General features: G+C 44.3%; 1 protein-coding gene across 1 annotated transcript in view; it reads right to left on the bottom strand.

Annotated features, from left to right (window-relative positions):
• Positions 1 to 247: 247 nt before the first annotated feature.
• The window catches only part of LOC120836315 (cholesterol transporter ABCA5), a 55,989-nt gene continuing 33,781 nt past the window's right edge, over positions 248 to 22,455 (bottom strand). The window contains exons 18-23 of the mRNA XM_042287794.1: positions 19,663 to 19,947; positions 9,822 to 9,959; positions 8,919 to 9,017; positions 6,104 to 6,307; positions 2,614 to 2,820; positions 248 to 449 (exon numbers count right to left, since the gene is read on the bottom strand). Coding sequence (XP_042143728.1) covers positions 378 to 449; positions 2,614 to 2,820; positions 6,104 to 6,307; positions 8,919 to 9,017; positions 9,822 to 9,959; positions 19,663 to 19,947 — 1,005 coding nt within the window. The 3' untranslated portion in view covers positions 248 to 377. The remainder of the gene's footprint in view (positions 450 to 2,613; positions 2,821 to 6,103; positions 6,308 to 8,918; positions 9,018 to 9,821; positions 9,960 to 19,662; positions 19,948 to 22,455) is intronic.

Here is a 22,455-nt window from a genome sequence, read left to right as displayed (position 1 = left end):
TCGCGTCGATTGCCTACGTTTTTTCTTCGAGCTGACGAAGAACCCCGGAGAAGGGGGGGGGGGGGGGGGGGGGTTGCCTGGCGAGGCGTTTGGGGAAGGGGGCGATCGCTCCCACCGCCCCCCCCCCCCCCCCTTGGATCCGCCACTGCCAACTGCCGAAACAACTTCCGGTTCCTGTGCCAGAGTACCGTCACAACCGTCAAAATTACGCCGCAGCTTGTTTTGCGGTCAGTTGGAGAGAAAGAAAAAGTCGATATTTCATTAAGTTTTTTGCGTAGAAGTTAATGAACCGAGACGAAAACGGATGCCTGTTCGGCATTCAGTGAACATTGAAGGTTTAATGTAAAAGTTATCTGGGCAAAAGTAGAAAGGTCATTTCATGGTCCCAGCTGTGGCGTAGCTCCGTGGTAACGCGCCCGCTTCACGTGCGACGGACCCAGGATCCAATCCTGAAAACACCGCGGCGGGCCATTTTTTTTGAGCATTTGGCGATATAGACGACGGACACCCTACGCCCTACTATGGCAACTACAAGGTGTCACAAAAGGAAATTTACACGGTCTTCTTTACCGCAAAAATAAACTAGGCATCGCCGAACGCTCATTCTCCGCCCAAAGGTAGAGCTAGAGGTTACAATCAGATGCCAAAGTTTCAGCCTGATCCGATAACTCAGTCAAAAGTTATGTGATTTTCTGAAAATTTTAATGGGAAAATGGCGGCCAAATGAGTTTTCAAACACATGGGGCTCTATGGCACCAGAAACCGAAAACGAGCAAAAATGGGCTCCATTTTCTCATTGAAATTTTCAGAAAATGACTTATAACTTTTGATTAAGTTATCGGATCGGGCTGAAACTTTTGCATCTGGTTGTGACCTCCAGCTCTACCTTTGGGCGGAGAATGCGCGTTCGGCGATGCCTAGTTCATTTTTGCGGTAAAAAAGACAGTGTATTTTTTTTTTTTTTGTGACACCCTGTGTTTGAGCTACAACGACAACGGACGTCATTTCGAGTGGTTTGAAGACCCGAGAGTAACTATCGCTGTAATACAGTATGCATTAAAGATATGATTGGCACGACGAAGTGAAAGTCATGCCCATTAGACCTGCACAGTTCGCGTTTTTTGTGGCACTTTTTTTTTAGTGCCTGTCATTCTTTTTATCCTCTGTAGATTGCAGTGATTGGCCCTCTGCTCGCTTTGAAAAGAGGGAGAGTTTGTTTTAACGGGAACTGTTTACTGATTCAAAGGTTATTATTAAAACTAAGTGACTTCACAATAAGGGTCAATATTACCTCTAAATACTTAATATGTAATTATAAAAACACGGAGTACTTTCACAGACAACCACACTATCATTTAACAATGACGAATGTTTATTTCCGGACGTTAAAAATTTGCGCGTTGACCAGAACGGGCGACGGCTGAATGAAAGGAGGTTACGAACGGGAGCGCTAATAAGGATTCAGTCACCGTATCGTGAGTGGCCATGTTTATGATTTTTCTGGCTCTGGCCTAAAAAATTCTCTAGCACGTCTTTTCAGGGCTAACGATGCATATGAGACGTTCTGTTTTGCTTTTTCGATGACGAATGTTTCAATGATTTCCCATCCGAATCACTGAGGATGTGTTTGTTCCCAGGACCTTGGTACAGTCAAGGTTTGGTTCTTCGCATGAGCAGCGATGAAATCTGTACGATGGTCGGCTTTTGATGTTGCCTCGTTTTGATGCGCTCATAGACGATCTTTTATGCAACAACCAGTTTGGCCAATGCATTCAGCTCCGTACTTGAGGAGCATCGAGAACACCTTCTCAGTCGCACATTCACTGAAGTGGGTGTGGTGTTTGTTATCGAAGGGCGGCTTGGCCTCCTTCGAGTTGGCTAAATGAAAGAGTGTGGTTGTCTGTGAAAGTCGTCCGTGTTTTATTCTTTCTAAATTAAGTATTCATGATCGCAACACGCTCGCCTTAACCAGTCCGCCTCTAAAGACCGCAAGCACGTCCGATCACGGCTGTTTCTGATGCACATCTGTTATTAACTTATCCAATTGATCAAGCACTTCAGCTGGAAATTTGCTGTACGCCATCGGAAGCCACTGATCCACTTGAACATAAGCCTTCGATGACCGCAAGCTTTGGAGCTCATTTTTAATTTCCGCAAATTGTAATAAAAACGCCTAAATTTAGAAACTACACGGCATGCAATTTTAGGGTGTACCTGTATATAAAATAACAAGGATAGAACTAAAAGGTATTCGCAACTTTCACGATCTATAGAGGGCGCGCTGAACCCTATAAAAATGCTGGTGTCATCTGGGTGACCGACGTTGGACAGCTGTACGCTGTTAGGTTAATGACGTGTTAGTAATTCTGCTTTGACTTTATACGAGTGATTGTAGAACATACATTATTTGTGTAAGTCAGAAAACCAAGAAACTAGACAGCGATATTGTCACACCGTAGAAACATCGTAAGTTGCGAATGGAAGTGCTTGTCCTCGCCATTTACGGAAGTCCAGTAGGTACGTAATCTTTCGGCTTGCAGTATCAGCAGTGTATTACAACGGACATCAGTGTCGTAAGAGTAAGTAGTACAGGGTCAACATGCACCGTCTCACCCTCCCGCAGGAAGGGCTCTCCTCCCCGACGATGACCTTCATGGTGGTCGTCTTGCCGGCCCCGTTGGGCCCCAGCAGGCCGAAGATGTCTCCCGTGTCGATAGCCAGGGACAGGTTGTGGATGGCGACTTTCACGCTGTGCCGGGGCCGGCACTGGCTCCCTCCTTCGTACACCTTGCGCAGCTCGTGCACGTACACCACGGGAGGCTGCGTTCATCGTTCATAAGCGTTCGCAGACTCTTCCAGCGATAGCCACTGAGGAACAACCTCTCCCGTACTCGGCACGCCAGATTAAGGCCCGCCGGACATCGTAATTCAATGTAACCAATGGATAAATAAGTTCACTTTACTTTGGAAATGCCAATCTTCCAAGAGAAGCACCTATACAAAAAGACAAAAAAAAAAAAAGTAACGCCAGATAGTTTTTTCCTCGTGATAGGATACATCGCACGTATCCTATCACGCGAGTCGAACGATAACGCCCCAAAACATTCATTGAAAACCCATATCATTGTAAAAATCTTTATTAAATCTGTATTGCTGACCTGAAACATGAATATATGATTTAACACTCGTCGGTACGCCTCAAAAATAAAAGAATCTTTTTTTGTACACCTGCTGGTAAGAAGAACGTATTTCACTTCCAACCGATTCACCCAGGCATGTAAGTGCCAACATGGTAGAGCTTTGATTGGGCAGAAGACGTCAGGAGCTCTGTGGTTAGTCAACCTCCTGGGCCCGTTTGCTCGAAGCGCTAACCGCGGCTAAAGTTAGCCGCAGTACCCAGGAGAGATATTGCGAAATCACTTGACTGGTTCGGTAGGGATGCGGGGAAACATGGCGGTACCCCGGTGAGTGAGCGCCGCTCGCTTTAGAACTAATATGTCGTTGTAGCTGCAATATCGGGCGCGTTAGTCAGCAACGAAAAGTGCATGAGGCTTTCGCTTTGCCTTATTTCACTTAAATCACAAAGCATAAGGAATGACCTCGCCGCATTTTTTAGATAGTCTTTCGATTCTGGACATTGCTAAGCCTAAATGAACGCGATAATTGTCGGCATGCATCGTCTGTGGAAAATGGATTGCCTTGACTCAATCGACCGGGTAGTTACACACGTTGCACGTGCTAGCGTCTGCAGTAGTAATTGTTCTAAAGCAAAAAGTCTAAAACAAAGTTTGCCTTGCACGCTCGTTCGTCAGAGCCTTATTATGATTATTTACTTCGACTCTTTTATAAGAGAAAGACCAGCGCGAGCGGACCATAGAATTACACCTCCACCGTTCTCCTCGATGCTTGGGTTTTGTGTGCTATCAATTCGTTCGCGCTAACGAACGAATTGTAGCTCGAGGAATAGCAAAGGTAAGACGTAAGGTGCGCGAAGTAACAGGGTACCGGTTGTCTCAGTTTAACATCGCAGTGCCGACGATGAGAAGACTGAATGACTGCTTTCGAAACGCAAGTTTCTTTACCTGAGGGGGGAAACCGACTTCGGAAATAAACACAGTTTGCGGAAAGCTCGTGTTACGCTTTTATTTGCTGCTGCTCTCGCCGCGTACAATAGACGTAGCGTCCTCGTTAAGCCTTACTGAGCTCGATTTGCTCAATTCGGGGCCGCCATAGTGAGAAGCAGGCGACGGAGGAACTTTGCTCCCCTGCTTTCAGGACGAAAGTCTCCTTTTCTGAAGGAACATGTATGTATCAAGAGCGTTCCTCTCTTTTGGGGAGGACTATAGTGACCTTTTTTTCTAAAAGTGCATTTTCCATAAGCTCGAAACTTTGCGAAATACTGTCTGCGGAGGATAATGTTATATTTGCTTTTGCGTGCACTTGCTTTGGCCATTCCCTTTGCAACTCTGTCCTTTATCAGTCATGCGCTCTAACATTTTGTTAGGCTGCCGCATATCATTGCGAGACTGTTTTATATATGCATACTACACATCGTTACAACTTGGATATCTACTTTTGCTTGAGTTGGGAACATCGCATTTCACCAGGAAACTTAACTGTTTACATGTTTTGCACGTGACGTCATCGCACTCTATACTGGTGGTCATTGCGATTTGTTCTTGCGGAGGAATAAAACCTGGTAATGCAAAATGCACGCTGGAGAAGGCATGCGTTCAGCAGCAAGGCCGCCGCAGTAGCAGCTAATGTAAGGTCAGTGCACGTCATGTATTTGAGATACACAAATTATTATTGCTTAGTGCAGCATCGTGAGGAACGGGACGAGCGTCTGCCACCACAAAACGCGCTTTCTGGCAAGAATGTTTTTGAAAACTAAGCAGTTTTGGAGGCCACGTTCTCCTGTCTTCGTGGTAAACGTGGGGCCGAGGAACCTCTACAACACTTCTGTTCTTGAAACTACCCCCTTCTCCTTTTCTTTTTTCGTTGCTCTGTCAGATAACACTTCTTATTCTTTATGGACTATTGACCCTCCTCCGTTTAGGGTATTGATTCGACAATTACATTTGTGTTACCTGTTGTCAGTGGTCCTTCATTGCCCTTGTTTTGCACCCAAAAACTGTGAAGTTTAAACGAAGTACCGAGATCGTGGAAGTTTGAGGACGAACGTGTTGACGACACTCTTGTGAGACGTCAGAGCGGCTGTCAACGTTCGGGTGTCCCTCTGAGCTAAAAAAGAAAAAACGCAGACAGAGTTGTGACAATAAGCAATGCAAGCGTGACGTTTTGCATTGCTTAATCTCCCAACTCAGACTGCGTTTTTTGATCTAAACATATGTTTCGGCATCGTCATTAGCTGAGCTGCCTCAATAAATTGCGCTGATTGGCTCTCCGAGTGTTGTGCGTGAAAGTAGATGCACAAACTTTTTTTTAGAGTGTATGACGATTTGATCAACACATAAAAATTAAACTGCCAATTTTTAATTCTCAAATGTTTAGCTTGTGATATTATTAAAAAATAGTTACCGTGAACCGTTTTGTATCGGTTAGCGGTATACTTTCTTCCGGTTTAGTTCCGGTTCCGTTCCAAGATGGCGGCGAAGATTTCGGTTCGGTTGAGTTCTGGTTCACCAAAGAATAATGTTTCGATTCCGGTTTTTGGTTCGGTTCAGTTGCGATTCGACACTCCGATTGCATGTGTCTTAAAAGGATGGTGTTTTCCCTTCAAGCTTTAAAAATCCTGCAACATAGATGGAACTGTCAACACCTAGGAACGTGTATTTCTATAAAAATATACATCAGGGTGAAATACTTACGATATATAAATTATTACATAGTTGAAGAACGACCAAGAAGGATGTTGGATGAAGAAGAGGAAAAGGAGGACTAGACCTACGAAGCTCGGAGGAACAACTCGGTTCTATTTCAACCATCTCGACTCGTCTATAAATAGCGCACCTTTTCATCGTGACTATATTACAGGTCTTTCAGCTCGGTTTTTTGTCGTTTTCACCCGCTACATTGCAGCTTTGTTTGAAAATCTACCAGAACAGGGCGCGATTGTGAAAGTTACCCAATGCCCGCTCACCTTGGGCATGAGGCTGACGTCCATGTCAGCGACACGGCGCCGCTCGTTTCTCACATCGTCGTCCTCCTTCTCGGGGAGGTCGGAGTTGGGCGTGATGTCGATGATGCGCCTCGTGATCCAGAAGGCGTCCGCGACCCGACCCCCGGCCTTGGCGATGTCGGCGATGCGCAGCAGGAAGTAGTGCAACGCGATGTGTAGCAGACACTGCACGAAGCGGTGAACAAGCGCAATTTAGGGAAGGCAACCACTTCACTCCCACCCCCTGGGGCCCAAGTTCAAACGCCGCAACTACTTTACTGCATGACTTGAAAAGCGTTAACCCAAGAGCTGACCTTCGTTACCGACCGGGCGGCATTTGCCCACATCGCATGGTGCCATTAAACATTACTCTTCCCGCTCGGATCCTGTGCTTGCGACTCAAGAAAAAAGCTACGGAGCTACATGGGCTCCAGTTTAGACAAACGCCTTTATTTAGACGCGCGCAAAAAAAAAAAAAAAAAAAAAAAAGCAAGACAAGTTGATCGCAAAACGCCCTGCAATCGTGTTGCTACGTGAACCGTTCTTCGTTTAGCGGTACTAACCTCCAGGCATTCCTTCTCGAACTAAGCCTCCAGTTGTCCAATTGACTTTCCCCGTCTGGACGGCCTGCGTCCACAGAGTGTGGGAAATGACGGGCTGCAGCCTGTCAGGTGTCAATTTTTCCCGCTAAATTTAGCGGGCAAACAAAATAATGTGTAGGTCACGTGACGTAAATTTTCCCGCTAAATATAGCGGGGAAACTTAATTTGAGTATAGGTCACGTATCATCATCACGACGTCCATTTTCCCGCTAAATCTAGTGGGTAAACTCAATTTGTGTACAGGTCATATGAAACGTAGTCATGTCACCTAATGTTTCCAACTAAATTTAGCGGGAAAAGTGAATTCGGGTTGAGGCCACGTGACGTTAATTTGCCGCCAAATTTAGCGGGTAAATTGAATTTCTGTGCAGGTCACGTGGTGTCAATTTACTCGCTAAATCTGGCGGCAAAACTGAATTTGAGTTTAGGTGGCGAGATTTCATGTCATGTGACGTCAATATTTCCGCTAAATTTAGCGGGGAAACTGAATTTGTGTATAGGTCGCGTGACATGAAGTCGTAAGACATCATTTTTCTCGCCAATTTGTTTTCGGTGGTGGAGGGGAGGGGTTGAACTGAAGTGGGGTTGAGGTCACGTAACGTCAGTTTTCCCGCTAAATCTAGCGGGGTAACTGAGGTCGTGGGGCGTGACGCCCTTCGATCTCAGTTTCCCCGCTAGATTTCCCCACTAGTTTCCCCACGGCTTCACAAAATCCGGAGCAACCAGGCAAATAACGTATCAGACTAAAAAAAAACTATCGCACATTACATTTGAAATTAAAGCCATCAATGTCCTCCTCAGCTGCAGATAATCATATTTTTTGTCTTGAGACATATGCCAGCACAGGGTAAGTTTCACGAAGAATGAGGAATCAAAATGCATTCGCATGCGCTTCTTATTGGCTATGCTCTTAGGAAAGGCGGACGTCATAAGCTCTGCAAATCTTGTGGAAAGAAAATGCGGCTCGCGTTTATAAATGGGTGAACCTACTCGCATATTTGATCAAACACGTCGCATTATGCTCGAGTATGACCTCCGAGAAACCTCAGATGGACAGCAGACGTATCAGTAACAGACATATACTTAGGGAAATGTTTTTTGGTTAAACTTCGGCTTCACCTGTACAGTTCGCAAAAAGTTTTATTTTTTTTAATGTTAGTAATAGTTTCAACTTCTTCCGTGATACGTCTCACTATTAATGTGATATAAATTTCAATCCGGCAATATTGAATAACATGGAAAGGACCGAGGGTCATACTGAGGTGGGAAATAACCAGCATTTGACTTCGTGCATCCAGCTTTCAAAAAATAACCGATCTTTTTTAATGGTCTTTTCCAAGCACAATAACTCGATTGATTCCCTGAGCGCGGCATCACGTGCTGCGTGTGCCCGATTTTAACTTTGGTACGCTCGCAACTCCACGTGCTGCACACACGACCGACATTCCCTTAGTAGCAAAAAGTCCTCTGTTTACATCCCGGCCGGTAACAGCCCGTGGTTATTACTCTTCTTGCGTTTGAAATACTTCTTACAGGTCAATAGTTGTCGGATTACAGTTGCCGAGGCAAAACTGTTCCACAAGAACTTTCCGACACAATCTAAGAACCCCTTCAGGACCCCTTTGACTTATGCAGCGGCCGTCTAGGACGGGGCCCCAATCCTCGTTCTGGCCGCTGGATCAGATTGCTAAGACAAGGCGACTGTCACAAACCATTAAACAAACGCGGAGCGCAAGTTCGTCTCCTTCTTGCACTGCGGTTGCGATGATGTCAAAATCCCCGAGCTCTTATTGGCTGATTCAAAAATATAGCGGGTAGACCTCGAGGCATCCAGCATTGAGGTCTACCCAGCATCCTTCCAATCAAAGCCAATCAGAACTTGGCATCGTTCTGACGTCATTGCAACCCCCGTGCAAGAAGCAGACGACTTGCTCTCCGAAATATTTCAGACGTGTCCAGCAGATACGCGCGAGACGGTATAAAGCGCGAAACACATGTACGACGAAACCGTCCGATCCGACGTCCGACCGCGCAATACGACGGTCGGAGGCGAGGGTTTTCAACGCTCTCCGATGCTACGAAAGCCCTCTCCCCCCAAGGTCATTCCGGCAGTCCGCACGTCGGATCGGACGGTTTCGTCGTACATGTGTTTCGCGCTTTACACGCACATGCGATAACGACTACTGCACACCTACCGCGATGTATGTGATGAGGATGTTGCTCTCCCACTCGAAGTACATCCAGCGGTTCGTCGGATATCCGTTGGACGCTTTCGTGTCGATGATGACCGACGTCTTGTTGCATGCAACAAGAAGTGAGATAAGTCAAACTCGACACATTCCTAACATTTAACCGAAGGCTTAAGGCCCGTTCACACTCTTGCAACCGAGTGCGACCGAGAGAGACCAAACCGGTTTTTAAGCCTCTTGCGATATCTTAGGACCAGCTCCGCTCAGTGCATCCGGTCCCAAGAAGTCTTTCTCGGTCGTACTCGGTTGCAAGAGTGTGAACGCGCCTTTACTTTAAACAATTATAGGAATATTTACGAAAGGCACACCGTAGTCACTGACGGCTTAAGAAACGCGGGGCGTTGCTCATCATGATCGCGCTTTCTGATTGGTTCTTTGGCTTTATCAATTTATGCCGCAATCCCATTTGCTGCGGAGCAATAATAGGATGGTAGGGACACGCCACGCTCTGCATTCGCGGTCAGTTACAGGGTGTCCCAAACAGACCATCCGCTGCAAAACAAGTCGGAAAATTCAGCGCCTACACATAGAAGGTTAGAACTTTCGCTCAATGTGCACTAAGCAGGTCAGTTTTACTGCGTGAATATTAAAAACGCAATTTTCTTTCGGAAAAAAGATGAGAACTAAAACTTTGTTAAGGTCAAGGGTGAGCGCGTTCACAGACGACCGAACTTGCAACGCTATTTACGTGTGGCACCATCTTCCGATGGGCACAGCGAGCAGACGACGCACTCCGTTGTCGGTGTTAGCTTTCTTTTGGCTCAGTAGAGTCTGATTAGTTTATCAGAAACGAGACAAACACCAAATATGCAAGTAGTGAATCTGAACGAAGAGAGGCGTGAATGCAACCTTGATTATATAGTAAAGGCCTCCGTGTGGGATGTAGAAGGGAACCAGTAAACAGAGTGCGGTGTGAAGGGCGGTGGCGCTCCGAGACGAACCCGTCCTGTCCAGGATGGTGACAGGGACGGCCGGGAACATGGAGCACTAGAAGAGAAACGGAACCGCAATGGGTGTGCTCATCTCGTGCGAAACGAGAAAACAACTCTAAACTCGAACTCGGTCCGCGGTCAGAGTAGCAAATTACTTTAGTGCGAGCTTGACACGTGGGAAAGCAAGTACAGGATGTGTCATCAACGACCGAATATATATTCGAACAAACCTAAACTATTGAGAAAACAAAAAATTTTTCTTTAGAATCGACTCGAGGCGACCGAATGCCTTCTTGCAAAATCATACTATGTAACACCGCGTCAAGCCGCGTGTCACTGACTAGCTCCAAGTCACGTTCACAATGGTCGGTCTTGAAAAGGGCACGGAAGTGGATTGCGTTTTTCACCTACGCAGAGTAGGCGCCCTAAACATCTAAAATTACGATCATCCGTAACTTTTTCTTTGCTAAAAAGCGACCACATCGCGACGCGCTTCTTTTCTGAGATGTGTCCCAGAAAAGGGGCTCCAGCCCCTTTTCCTGGGACAGCCTGGCTATAATCCAGAAAAAGGCACTACCGTATTTACTCGAGTAATAGCCGGACTGCTTATGAAGAAAACCTGAGGGTTCGCTTTTCCGCGGAGCACGAGGATTGCCAATCACCGCGATCGGCAGCATGATTCCAGCGGTTTACATGACAGAGATAACGTCTTGGCGCGGTGATACTGTCTGTCGAGATTGCATTTGATTGAAGAATCGTCTTCTCGATCTGGTTATTCGCTATGTTATTTATGCGAAACACAATGATTGGCTGTATAAGTGTTCTGCGGGAAAGTAGACGCAAGGGCATTGTTCATAAATAGTGCGGCTATTACTCGAGTAAATACGGTACAGTCAAACCATGCGAGATTTCAATTTGGAGTTTTCTATAATGCTTAGGGTGCTCAAGTTGAGTTTCCACCATAAACAAAACGATCTCAGAAGCCGCTTTTGCGCCCCTTCCGAGAGTCGCCAGATCGGTTACGGCATATCACAAATGATTTCCCTCCATCAATCGCCCGAGGATTGAGCATCTCTTCACTGATTCGTCGCGTATTTCTGTTTTTCTAATGATTCTCCGGTAACGTTTTCGTTTGCAGCCCTCAGTCGGCAGAATCGGCGTTTCAACAAACGACACGTTCAACTCCGACTCCATCGTGCAAACGAACACATAGCGACCGGCTGTGCTCGAATGAAAACAGTCAGTCCACCACTAACATCGGACGCTGTTTTCCTTTATCGAAATTTCCCTACGCTGTACGAATAGAAACAGCGGGAGAGGAGGAGAGCGCGCGGGACGCCAGAGTGCTGTCCCCGTGCGCTTTTGTCTCACGATCTCCCTCTGTCCGTATCTGTATTAGGCAGGAGATCAAACTACAGAGGGCGCTTTATAGAGATTGTTGTCCACACAGCCCGGTGTTTACTAACACAGGAAAACAAAGAAATTGAACATCGCCTAGCACGGTCTGGCCACGAGCGCTTCGCTTTGACCAGTGCTTCGGACGCCTTCGAATCGTTATCTTCGATTTCTCTGATCTACACTCTCAGAAAAAAAGGAGCCAAATGAGCAAAAAAGGGTTCTTTTCGCTAAACAAGAACCGATTTCGGGGAAGATCCTTTAGAAGCGTGCTTTCTCAACCAAAAGCACCCCTCGCAAAGTAAAAAAAGAAATGCAGAGCTAGTTTCCGGCCTGGAGAGAGCGAAAAGGGTTCTTGTTGCAGCCAGGAAAGAGATAAAGCGATCTTTGGAAAAAGGAGGTCACTTAAGTCTTCTACCGGATAGAGGGACACAATGACCAGGCTCGAAAGGCTTTGCACGCGAGAAATTGGGTGCGCCATTCTGTGGAAACAAAGCTGCCCGTGCGAGCTGTCAAGTCCTTGAAAGCTTAGAGAGGTGGAATGTCGTAGTTATTTACCAAGTCGCGTTGTGTTGTTTACCACACCGAGATAATCTTCGCCTCGGACCACAGATGAAACAGGCTTCGATGCCTTTGACTCCCGGGCCACCTGCTTCAGCGGTTTGAACACTGGCGTTCGTTTGCAAGCGTAACTGCTCGCCGTGTTTTATTTAGTAAGAAATGTTAGTATAAAGCTACTCTTAGGTACTCATTTGTATAAACCAAACGGGTCATTGAATTAAAGTTTATTTGAAGAAATCTGTACCTCCGGAAATCGATTGTGTAGTTTATTTCCCCCAACCCCCAAAAAATGCATACAAATTTTCAAAGGTGCAAAACTTCGATGAATGAGCAACACACACAAAAAAGTGCATGTTGCGATGAATGAGTGATACGGTGATTAAGCGGCGTCGTGTTTTTTTTGTAACAAAAGCTATTTTTTAACTTGCTTTCGTGTTTAAACAATATACGTATAACTGCGCGTGTGAATGAAAAAAAAAATAGAACAGAGGAACGTTTTTTGGTTTTTTTGTTTTAGTATAGAATGCAGTTGTCCTAGCTTGTGGTCATGAGTCATGACACCACCCGTCTCCCAATACGCGCCTCTGATTGTTTCGCGGCACGCGTCGAGCCGCAAAAATAGAGTTGGGACCCATCCGCGAGGGGCATCAAAAATCCTGCTGCGCGGAAGGTTCAAGTGATGTGTTGCAGTCATCTTTATCTTCAAAAATAAATCAGTCTGTAAATGGTGGTTTTTCGATTTCAAGGAGCAGTTATGTCTAGAAGGATACCCCGAAATAATCCCATAGGCATATTCTATAAGTGCGTTTTGAGTGAAGCAAAACTAAACTTCGATATGCTGTGCGTTCAAATTTATGTGCAGTGTAAGAAATGAGTGCTCCGTCCGCCGTTGAACCCCGCTCGCTACTTTGAGGTCGCCCACCAAGAGTTAGGAGAATGGGATGGCATGAGGAAAAAACAACAACACAGAAACGTGGTCGTTGCTGTTCTCGTAGTTTTCGCGAGCAATATGGCATGATAGGATGCAGAACAAATGGCCTCGGACGAAATGGTTCTGGACGAAACGGCCCCGGACAAAATGGTCCCAAGTGCAATCCCGGAGAGAATGGTCCCAAGTGATTTTTAGACACTCATCTTTTAATAAGGTGCTTCTCTGAAGTTCTGTTAAGTACATTCAATGCTCTTATAATGCAACTTTTGTAGAGACTATAAAAAAAAAGAAGCTCAATATAGACGCGACAATGTTGGAGAAACACACACACAGGGCAGGCACCTGTCTCGTGCGTGTTTTTCTTCGACTTTGTACCGTTTATTTTGCATTCTGTTTCATTATGCCGATCAACCAACTAGCCCAACAATCTATTTTACTGTTTGATACAACTCTTTCCGATCTCCCGCTCGAAGCTTTAAATTGATGCCGTACAGTTACATTTTGTGAACTTGATGTTTTACTTTAAAGGAGTTCCCTCTTCTAGCTCTGTTGAAAAGAGCTACAAGAAGACGTTTTGAGTGAAGCCAAACGTAGCACATATTTACAACTAGTTTCTTTGTGTAATGAAATGTTTATTTCACAAAAAAATGTATTGCATTATGCGATTATTTATCTTTTTATATGTTGGGATTGTACTAATTAAAGCTAATAAAAATAAGGAGCGAGAAAAAATACGAAAAAAATTTATTTGAACCATTTTGTCCGAGTTTTCTATTCGAAAAATTTTGTCCGGGGCCATTTTTCCGGTTTTTGGGCTGGTTCTATGTTTTCGATTCGCATTTCTAGTGTAAAAGGGATAAGCGCCGCCTTCACGCCCAGCATTTCCGTGACGTGGCGCTTAACTGAGCGAATATTTGTTCAGAAATGGCAATCGACGGTTCGGAGGTGGCTCCGATTGGAAGAAAAATTCTTTGTCAGCGACATCAATTCGCTCTCTCTGATTGATTTATTATCACTTCTCCTTCGAGTTCCAAAATAGGCTCGATTATCATTCAATCTTGTTTCCAAGCCCTCTATTTTGATAAATTCCTATAAAAAACACGTCACTGACCGGACACTGAATCATCGAATCTAGGTGCGTTGTCGTACTGCCGGCACAAAAGTCGCTCAGCCACCAAATAGGCCAACACGCGTTGCTCAACACAGTGTGTTGATTGTTTCCGTTGCCGGAAGGTGTCACGCCGAATCGAGAATTTCGCTCTTGTTTATTTTGTGTTTATTTTTGGCAAGAGAGTGAACTGCCAACAATTTTACCGGCGGCTGACGGACATGCTTGGTGACGTGATCGCCGTGTTTCCTGGCAGACAAGGACGGAAAAGCGATGACATCTGCATATTATCTTCGCCAGCGAACCATGGTTCAGGCAGCTCAACGGCACCCCAGAAGATAAGCCGTAATCTGTTCAAAAGCGACGTTTCGGGGGCTAATCTGCTCACCACTAGGCTGACAGTTCGTTGGGAACGTCATGCTCGTTTGACCAGTGAACCTTCTGCCTTGCACCATGTGATCACAACCGCAGAGAAAGGTGTCAGGTGATAAAAACCAGGCGACTAATTGGTCCGGCAAGCACGTAGCTTCCACCGCGCTGTCAGCTTAGCGGTGAACAGGAATGGGTCGCTGAAGGTCACTGGAGCCAACAGGATCTAGTTGTTGTTGTTTTGTCCGTTTTTTTTTATTTTTCCGTGTCTCCGGTTTACGATGGAAGTTCTTCACCAGCTCGCCTGTGCTTTTACCCTTTCTTCGGTAGGATCTAGTTTCGTTGCTCGAGGGAGTGCCACACTCGCTGGTACGAGTGGCGGATCGGAACAATGTTTGACCTCCTCTCCCTTTGGGTTTGAAGCTCTAGAAGGAAGTACCTTCCTCCCTTTCCTCTTAGCCATCACTTGCAACATGTCAGCGGACGTGAGCACATGGACGATTGGAGACGTCTGCTGGTGGCTTTTTGAAAACGAACTGCAATCGGCCTGTTCATCATTTCAAGGTAAAACTTCTTCTAATCAGGCAATATTTATAATTTATCTTGAAAATTGCTATAAGTACAGTAGTGCTCAAAATGGCCGGAAATTGTTTGATGCATAGGCAGAATAAGTAGGACAGGGGGCGGCTTCTTATTAATTAAGCTACTTGTCGTTTGAAATTTGTTTTTATGCTATTTTAACTTGGAGTTGTCCAAACAAGCACGTTGCAAAAAAAAAAAAACATTATTTTACAGTCTTGTATGTTGAACTACACAAGAAAAAAACTTGCTCCGAAGCGAACACTGATTTCATTACTACAATACTGACTATATATAATATGACAAAATGCTGAGTTCAAGCTTTCCGCCAGAAAGATCTCAAGAACAGAACTTCGAATTTACAGCGCGAATGAAATGAGCAATGATATCTCTTCGTAAATGTAACAACGTTTGTTACCGGGCTTTAATTAGCTAATGTATCCGTATTTATGGCCCCAATAAACGTGAGCGAATAGGTGCTGTAAACGTTTTTGTTTTTTGACCGGCCAGGGACTTGGCACTCTGAGAGCCAATCACTGCAATTTACGGCACCGGTCAACTAATGAGGATGCCGAACATTTGGTTAGACCCAAAGATGCTGTCTGCGACATCAGGGAATGCAAAACGTCCCGCTTGCTTTGCTTAATGTAACAGCGCAGATTGCATTTCTTGGTCTAAACGTATGTTCCGCGTCGTCATTCGCTGAGAGGACTTCGCAGGTTGCAACGATTGGCTCTCGGAGTGTTGTGCGGAAATCGACAGGCGCGAACTTTTTGTGCATTTTGTGTTTGCACAAATGTGGATGTATGTTTGATAAAAATAACTGTTATATTTGGTCCTATATTCAGTGCTGCAACTATTATGTAAATAGCTTACATGCGTAAACGGCGCATCAACGTAACAAATTGTTTTTGTTTTAGGGATTCGTTGATACTCACAAATGTGAAGACGCCGTGAGTGCTCGCCGTCATGTTTTGCTCATGAACGAAGAGATAACTAAAGCGCCACTGAACGTCGACTTGATACAAGACCGCATGATGCGGACGTTTCAGTCTTGCCAAGAATGGATCCTCAGCGATGCTGGAGCCCTCACAGTCCTTGAGGAATTTCCGGCAATGACGATAACCGGAATGGTAACTCAATATTATCTTCTTTATATTTAGTCTTAAAGTTTCGAGATTTTTACAGATCATCAGGACTTCAAAAGTTTCTTACTACCCGTTTTATCACCTGTGAATGAGATAAGGGCTTTTGATACGTGCTAAATTAAATAATTTTACCTCGTAATAAGGCTAGGCAATCAATTAGTTAACATTCCGATTAATTAACTATTGTTTTACTCTGAATCAAGTGAGTTTAACAGGCATATTGGTTGGATTTAGAGTTACGAAAAGTCTTATAAACAAAAAAGTAAAAAGAATATTCATTTAATTCTTTTTTTGTGTTTATAACACAATTGTCTCTCATGGCTACTTAAGTGTTTTATATGATTATTATCTAGAGTGGTTCTGAAGTTTAAATAATAACGTACAAATGTTTTATTTTAAATGTTTTCCATGCTTTTCTTGTGTATGAGCACAACGGCAAGTTGATATTTGAACTTGTTATTGTACAAATATGTACATATATTTTATTTTAAATGTTAGCCATGCCTTACTTCTGTATGAGGCACAATGACAAGTTGTTATGTACTAAGCCTTATAAGACGTAGTAAAAACTTGTCAAAGAAAAAATCGGTTGTTCTAGGCCTTTTCTGGACACAATATCTTTCCTCGAGATCAGCGCGACCTATAAATTGATTAACTAGTCAATATAAAAGAAAACGTAAATCGAAATTATTTTAATTGACGCCAAGCCCTACTCCACTATAGTGACAGTAAGTGGTCATTTAGTTAATATATATATATATATATATGTGTGTGTGTGTGTGTGTGTGTGTGTGTGTGTGTGTGTGTGTGTGTGTGTGTGTGTGTAAACAATCATTGTGTACAAATTCATAGCGCATAAATGTACTTTTGTAAACCAGCAACACTGTCCATTCGTTGTTTATTTTTCAGTTACTACAAGACGTTAAACTGCCGTTCGGCAAAGACATCCGGAGGACATGGGAGCCAAGATTGAGGCATTTACAGCTTCTACACAGGTGCTCCTCAAAGGAAAAGAACGTCACTCTGAACCTCGAAGAGCTGCTTGAAGGTATACTTTAGTTGGTGTTTTTGTAATCTAGCACAAGTTTCAGACTGCGACGACGCAGAGGTTTACCTTCGTCCACCATAAATATGCTGGGTTAACTTACTACATCATTACGAACTGATGACCGCTTATCGGGGCCATTCGTTTAAGACAGGGTTAACTTATACTCAGAAACAACTTCTGTGGCGTTTCTGAAGTGAAGAGTGCGTGTGCATAGCCTTGATTGCTTAAGATGCGCGGGCGTTTTTAACTTCGACTACACATTGCCAAAAAAGTTGCCCAAGTCACCCCCGAGTATAGTGCATTGTCACAGATGGTAATGCAAACTTGTCAGGGTTATATCTTCAATATACGAGCTAGTAATATAAAACATATCCTTGCTTTATTTTCTAAAAATAATATAGAGGAAATATAAGCGACTAAAGTCAATGACAGGTTAAGAAAAATCTAAAAGAAGAAAGCCGATGGACGCTTGAAATGGAGAGAAGGTTTCTCCTCTCCCCTACAAGCTTCTGTCCGCTTCCTCCTCTCCAGCTCGTAGATTTTTTCTTAACCTGTTACTGACTGTAGGGCAAGAAGGATTAAATATGGGTAGAACCAACGTTTCTAGAAACATGCTTAAAATTCCTGTGCATCTACTTCCCGCAGAACACTCGAGAAGCCAATCACACCAATCCACGAAGAGAGCTCGGCGAATAAAAAGGCCAAAGCATGTTTAGACATATGAATGAAGCGAGAGATGTCACTGAGCATGGCGGTTCACGTACTGACTTCATGCTCAGTGTCACGTTACAGACTTCATTTTTAAGTCAAACATATTTTCAGCTTCTCCATTGGCCGAGTTTTCTTCGTAGATTGCATTGATCGACCCCTCGAGTGGACGCACGGGCATTTTTAAAAGCAGAGAAAATTCGGTGGCACGTTGGGCATTGTTTTACGTGTGTACTGCACATATATTGTAATTCATTGACTTCCGATCTTCTTCCTTTACTACTTCTTGGATGGAAAGGGAACGCTTGATGCTGCGTACCATTTTTCGCTTTTACACATTGTTGTAGCGAAGGGGGCTTCGAAGAGGACGCTTCGTCATCCGCTGGTCGCGCTCTCTAGATCGCACTGATTGACCCACTAAATGTTTTGAAGGAAATGATATCTGCGGGTATGTTTTAGAGCGTAAGGCTAAACGAGAAATAAAATGATTAGTGAAACCTATACAATTATAATTGATCTGAAAGCGCGGCGAATGAGCAACTCGCAGCATAATAATACAGAGGAAAATACATGTGTTCATATTCTTGCTTTCTTGTTGTAGGAAGTCCGGACACTGATGCCACTCATCCATCTCCAGGAAAATGAATTTGACAACTTTTTGGACGGTGTCCTGACAGTGAGCGACATCAGAACGACAGTAGAAGCTGTGTGCACATTGCTGGCAGTGATACCCGTCTCGTCTTGAAACTGTTTCGAATTTTGTTAGCTTTTTTACTGCGAACAGAAGAATCAATTTTTGCTACTCCAATAAAGTATATGATTGGACATGATGTTTACTGTTCTGTCTGTCACCTAGTTAATTACGTACAGGAATGAAGTGTGTTGACTCTGGCCAGACTGATGTTTGTCAACCTGTCGAAAAGGCCCAGTGCTAGCGATTAATGAACAATCTAAAGACGCTTTGGTTGGTAGAAAAAAAATGCACCTTGTAAAGCAAGAAATACGAAATACGATTTACTAAAAACTAACTAGGAATGTAAAAAAAACTCATTTGTCATAAAAGAGGGTTAGAAGTACAAAATATGGTTTACTAAAATAACGCCAACATAATCTAAAGAACTCGGGATTTATTAAAAGAACCAAGGAGGGTTCCAAATAAAACATGAAATAGGGTTCATAAAGAAAAACCAAAGAAGGAACCGTAAAGAACCTCGAAATAAGGTTCATTAAGAGCACGAAAAAGGGTTCTGGAAAGAACCCAAATGGGGTTCAATAAGAAGAACCAATAAAGGATACGAAAAGAACCCTGAAATAGGGTTTATTTAGAGCACCAGAAACGGTTCTGGAAAGAACCTGAAATAGGGTTCATTAAGAGCACCAGAAACGGTTCTAGAAAGAACCCGAAATGGGGTTCATCAAGAGCACCAAAAAGGGTTCGGGAAAGAACCCGAAATAGGGTTGATTAGGAAGAACCAAAAAAAGATCCTAGAAGAACCCCTAAATAGGGTTCGTTAAATAGAACCCAGAAGCGTTCTGAAAAGAACCAAAAATAGGGTTCATTAAGAAGAACCAATAAACGATCCGAAAAGAACCCCGAAATAGGGTTCATTAGAAAGAACCCCTTTTGTGGGTTCTTTTCTGCACCTTTAAGGGTGCCGCCCATTGGACAAGCGAAAGAACCCTAAAAGGTGCTAGTTGGCACGCTTTTTTCTTAGAGTGTACAACAAAAAGAAAATTCGGTTTGTTGCCCACACGGCTGAGGCATGCTGCTAGAGGCGTGACTGTTCGATCTCCTCCCCAAGAGGGTCATCGTTTGGTGATGCGCGCTTTCCGAGGCCACATGTTCGTTTCCGTCCGCAATGCTCGAAGTCACCAAGACCGACAGATTGCCAGGGCCCTGGGTCCCCATACCAGCAAGCTGAGGAAGGGCAGCACTCCCTCGGCGGTCTCGTGCTTGTTGAAGAGGTGGGTGAGGACGTAGCAGACGAGCAGAGACGCCGGCACGTAGAGCAGGAACAGGATTACGATGGCCAGGACGGCCACGGGCTCGGTGAGGAAGCGCACGCCCATGACCACCAGGGCCACCACCGTGAGTATCATGGACAGCAGGTAGAGGATGGCGTGACTCAGCAGAACCGTGAACCAGTAGCCCGAGAAGAGCAGCCCGGACACGCGCAACTGGTTCTTCACCTTGTTCTAAGAGATCGAAGAGAACCGACAAACTATTTCACGTAGACCATTGTAACGTTTACGGCCAGATGCTGTTTTTTGAGGCGGTTTCGTGAATATTCCGGCCGGTTTTTGAGCTACCGATTCCGATCCAAGCTCCGTCGGTGTCATGTATCGATTATAAAAGAGTAAAGGCGCAGGAGAGTTGGCGTAGATAGATAATTTCCTTAAAACAGCTGAGACTAGATAAAGAAACTTGAACCAACCAAAGTAGAAGAAAGAATGTCATCCTTTACCTGTTTTTTCTAATTTGGTTGCTTCAAGTTTCTCCACCTACCTAGTCCCAGATGAATCTTCTCTTAGAAGCCAGTGCTATTCGCAGCATTCTACGTCACAATAAATAAATGTACGAAGTCGAGTTTTGAATTTTAGGCACTGTAATTCACAACAAAGGAGCGGTTAAAACCTCCACAAAGCTTACAAATTAAAGACACAAATTTGCGATGAGGTACGATAAGCAGTTAAACTTCCTTTTTATGTCAGAGTAAAAAGAAAAATTGTTGTTAGCCCCTGGGACGTTATATATTAACTGAACCAATGAACTTGGCAAATTATTCTGACTCTGCTCCTGTTGTGTGTTGTGCCAAATCAGGTTCCCTAAAGGTATCGATCGATAAGACATACACGGCGAGCAAGTGAGTACCCTCCTTCTGCTGCGGTAAAATGATGTCATGGAGCCGAGCTCTAAAAAAGTGAGCAGGCTGACCTTTTGTTCTTTAAAGATCTCAGACACGGTTGCTACAATGCATCTTGAAGGTTGTCGTGTAATGGCAACACACGATATCATTGGAGGGCGGACGTGTTATGTTGTCAGATGCAGCAATCGTGGCGGTTAGTCGCAGACCTTTCGGTAAAAACTATGAGCGAACGCAAGTGTCGCTGTCCTCGCGGCATCACAACTCCTGGTTACTGAAGTACACGTGGACTGTCAAGATGTGACAATTCTGCAGCAGAACAGGCGTCTGCCACAAACAGAATCTCTGCTGTGCCTCCACCAGGATCGCGGCAGGTCATAACATGACACAAGTGAGACATCGTCGGGAAGAAACTGAGGGACCACAAACGAGAAAGCTTTAAACAGACCAGGCGGAGTCGCGCTCCAGGCACTATAGGGAGGTTTCACGTGAAGTACATTCGAATCAGAATCACGTCGGACGACATATTGATGAACCTCCGTCCTATGTTTCAGTATGCGTTGAGGCAGTGTTTCACACCTTGCTCGAGTTCTGTTTTGTCATGATCGACGGCGCCTGCTAGAGCAGTAGGGGACATGAAACAGCGTCGGCTAGTACTCGAGTTTAGTAGATACCAGTATCTATGTCAATCCATCGGCGACCAAAGAGTTCCAGTAGATGCTGCCGAGGCGACATATGAAATGGGCATTTAAAAAAATCGAAGTGTGGATTTATGCGGGCCAAATACGTTCCCATCCGGGCCTACTGAGTTCTATCGTTCAGGGAGCGACTCCCCATGCTCGTGAATTTTAACGAGAGCAAAAGCGACGCCAATGACTATGCAAAAAAACACTCGAGAAAGGGGCGGACTCCGTTCGTCAACATAACGGAAGGCGGCTTAGCGGAAGTGAAAGAGCATTTGTGAAACCACTCTATACAATCTTAACCTTGTTCCCCAGAGGCTCCAGTTAAATTAAAAGTCCGCATATCTTTTCTGGGACAAGTAAAATGTTTATGTGAAGTGGAGATTGTAAGATGAACAGCAGTGCCCTTCGCTTCATTTTTTTTTTCTTTATCTCAAACACGTAGGTCCTCCTCGGGTTGTCGTTCCACTTAAATGCCATTCAACTTACCCGGCTGTACTTACTCGCCAATTTTCTCCATTTAAAAAGTCCAGAAAGTGCGTTCTTACATTTATTCCTTTGTATAAATAATTATCTGAAACTCTGTTCTGTATACGTAAACTAGGAAATATGAGGCCCACATTTTCTTCTAGTTCATCGAAACTTGTTTCGCAAAACAGTTCCAGATATAACCGGATCTAGGTGGAACGGTATTAACCCTTTGATGCACGGTGCATTTTATAATAACATTTCAACTTACAACTTTGCGCGTAACTCTTTTTAAATCGCGAAAATAAACTTTAAACATTTTTCAGTCAATTGATGACCTTTTTATGTTTAAATATGGTGGTACAATTGCGAAACCACTGTACCGCACCGGATAAAGGCTAGTTGCAAAAAATTTACATTTAAAAACTTACTTTTTTGTAGCGAAATAATTTACAAATGTCATATAATAACGTGATCTGACAGCACAAGTATATTTAAAGATTTAAAACAGAGCGGACTGCTGTCGATCGTGCGGAGCGAAATTTTCGTCGAAGTTTTCTGAGCTCTCCGATATTGAAAGTTCCGCACCACCTGCTTCTGTATATTTTTCTCATTACTGCTTGATTGCCCAGCCTCCTTGTCTCGGGGTATTTTTTCAACTACGATGTCAGAGGTTTTATGTAGCAAAA

Source organism: Ixodes scapularis, unplaced genomic scaffold, assembly GCF_016920785.2.
Source record: "Ixodes scapularis isolate PalLabHiFi unplaced genomic scaffold, ASM1692078v2 ptg000320l_1___fragment_2___debris__unscaffolded, whole genome shotgun sequence".
NCBI classification, from domain to species: Eukaryota; Metazoa; Arthropoda; class Arachnida; order Ixodida; family Ixodidae; genus Ixodes; species Ixodes scapularis.
The sequence above is the reverse complement of the archived record's forward strand: the minus strand, read 5'-3'. Positions and strand labels throughout refer to the sequence as shown.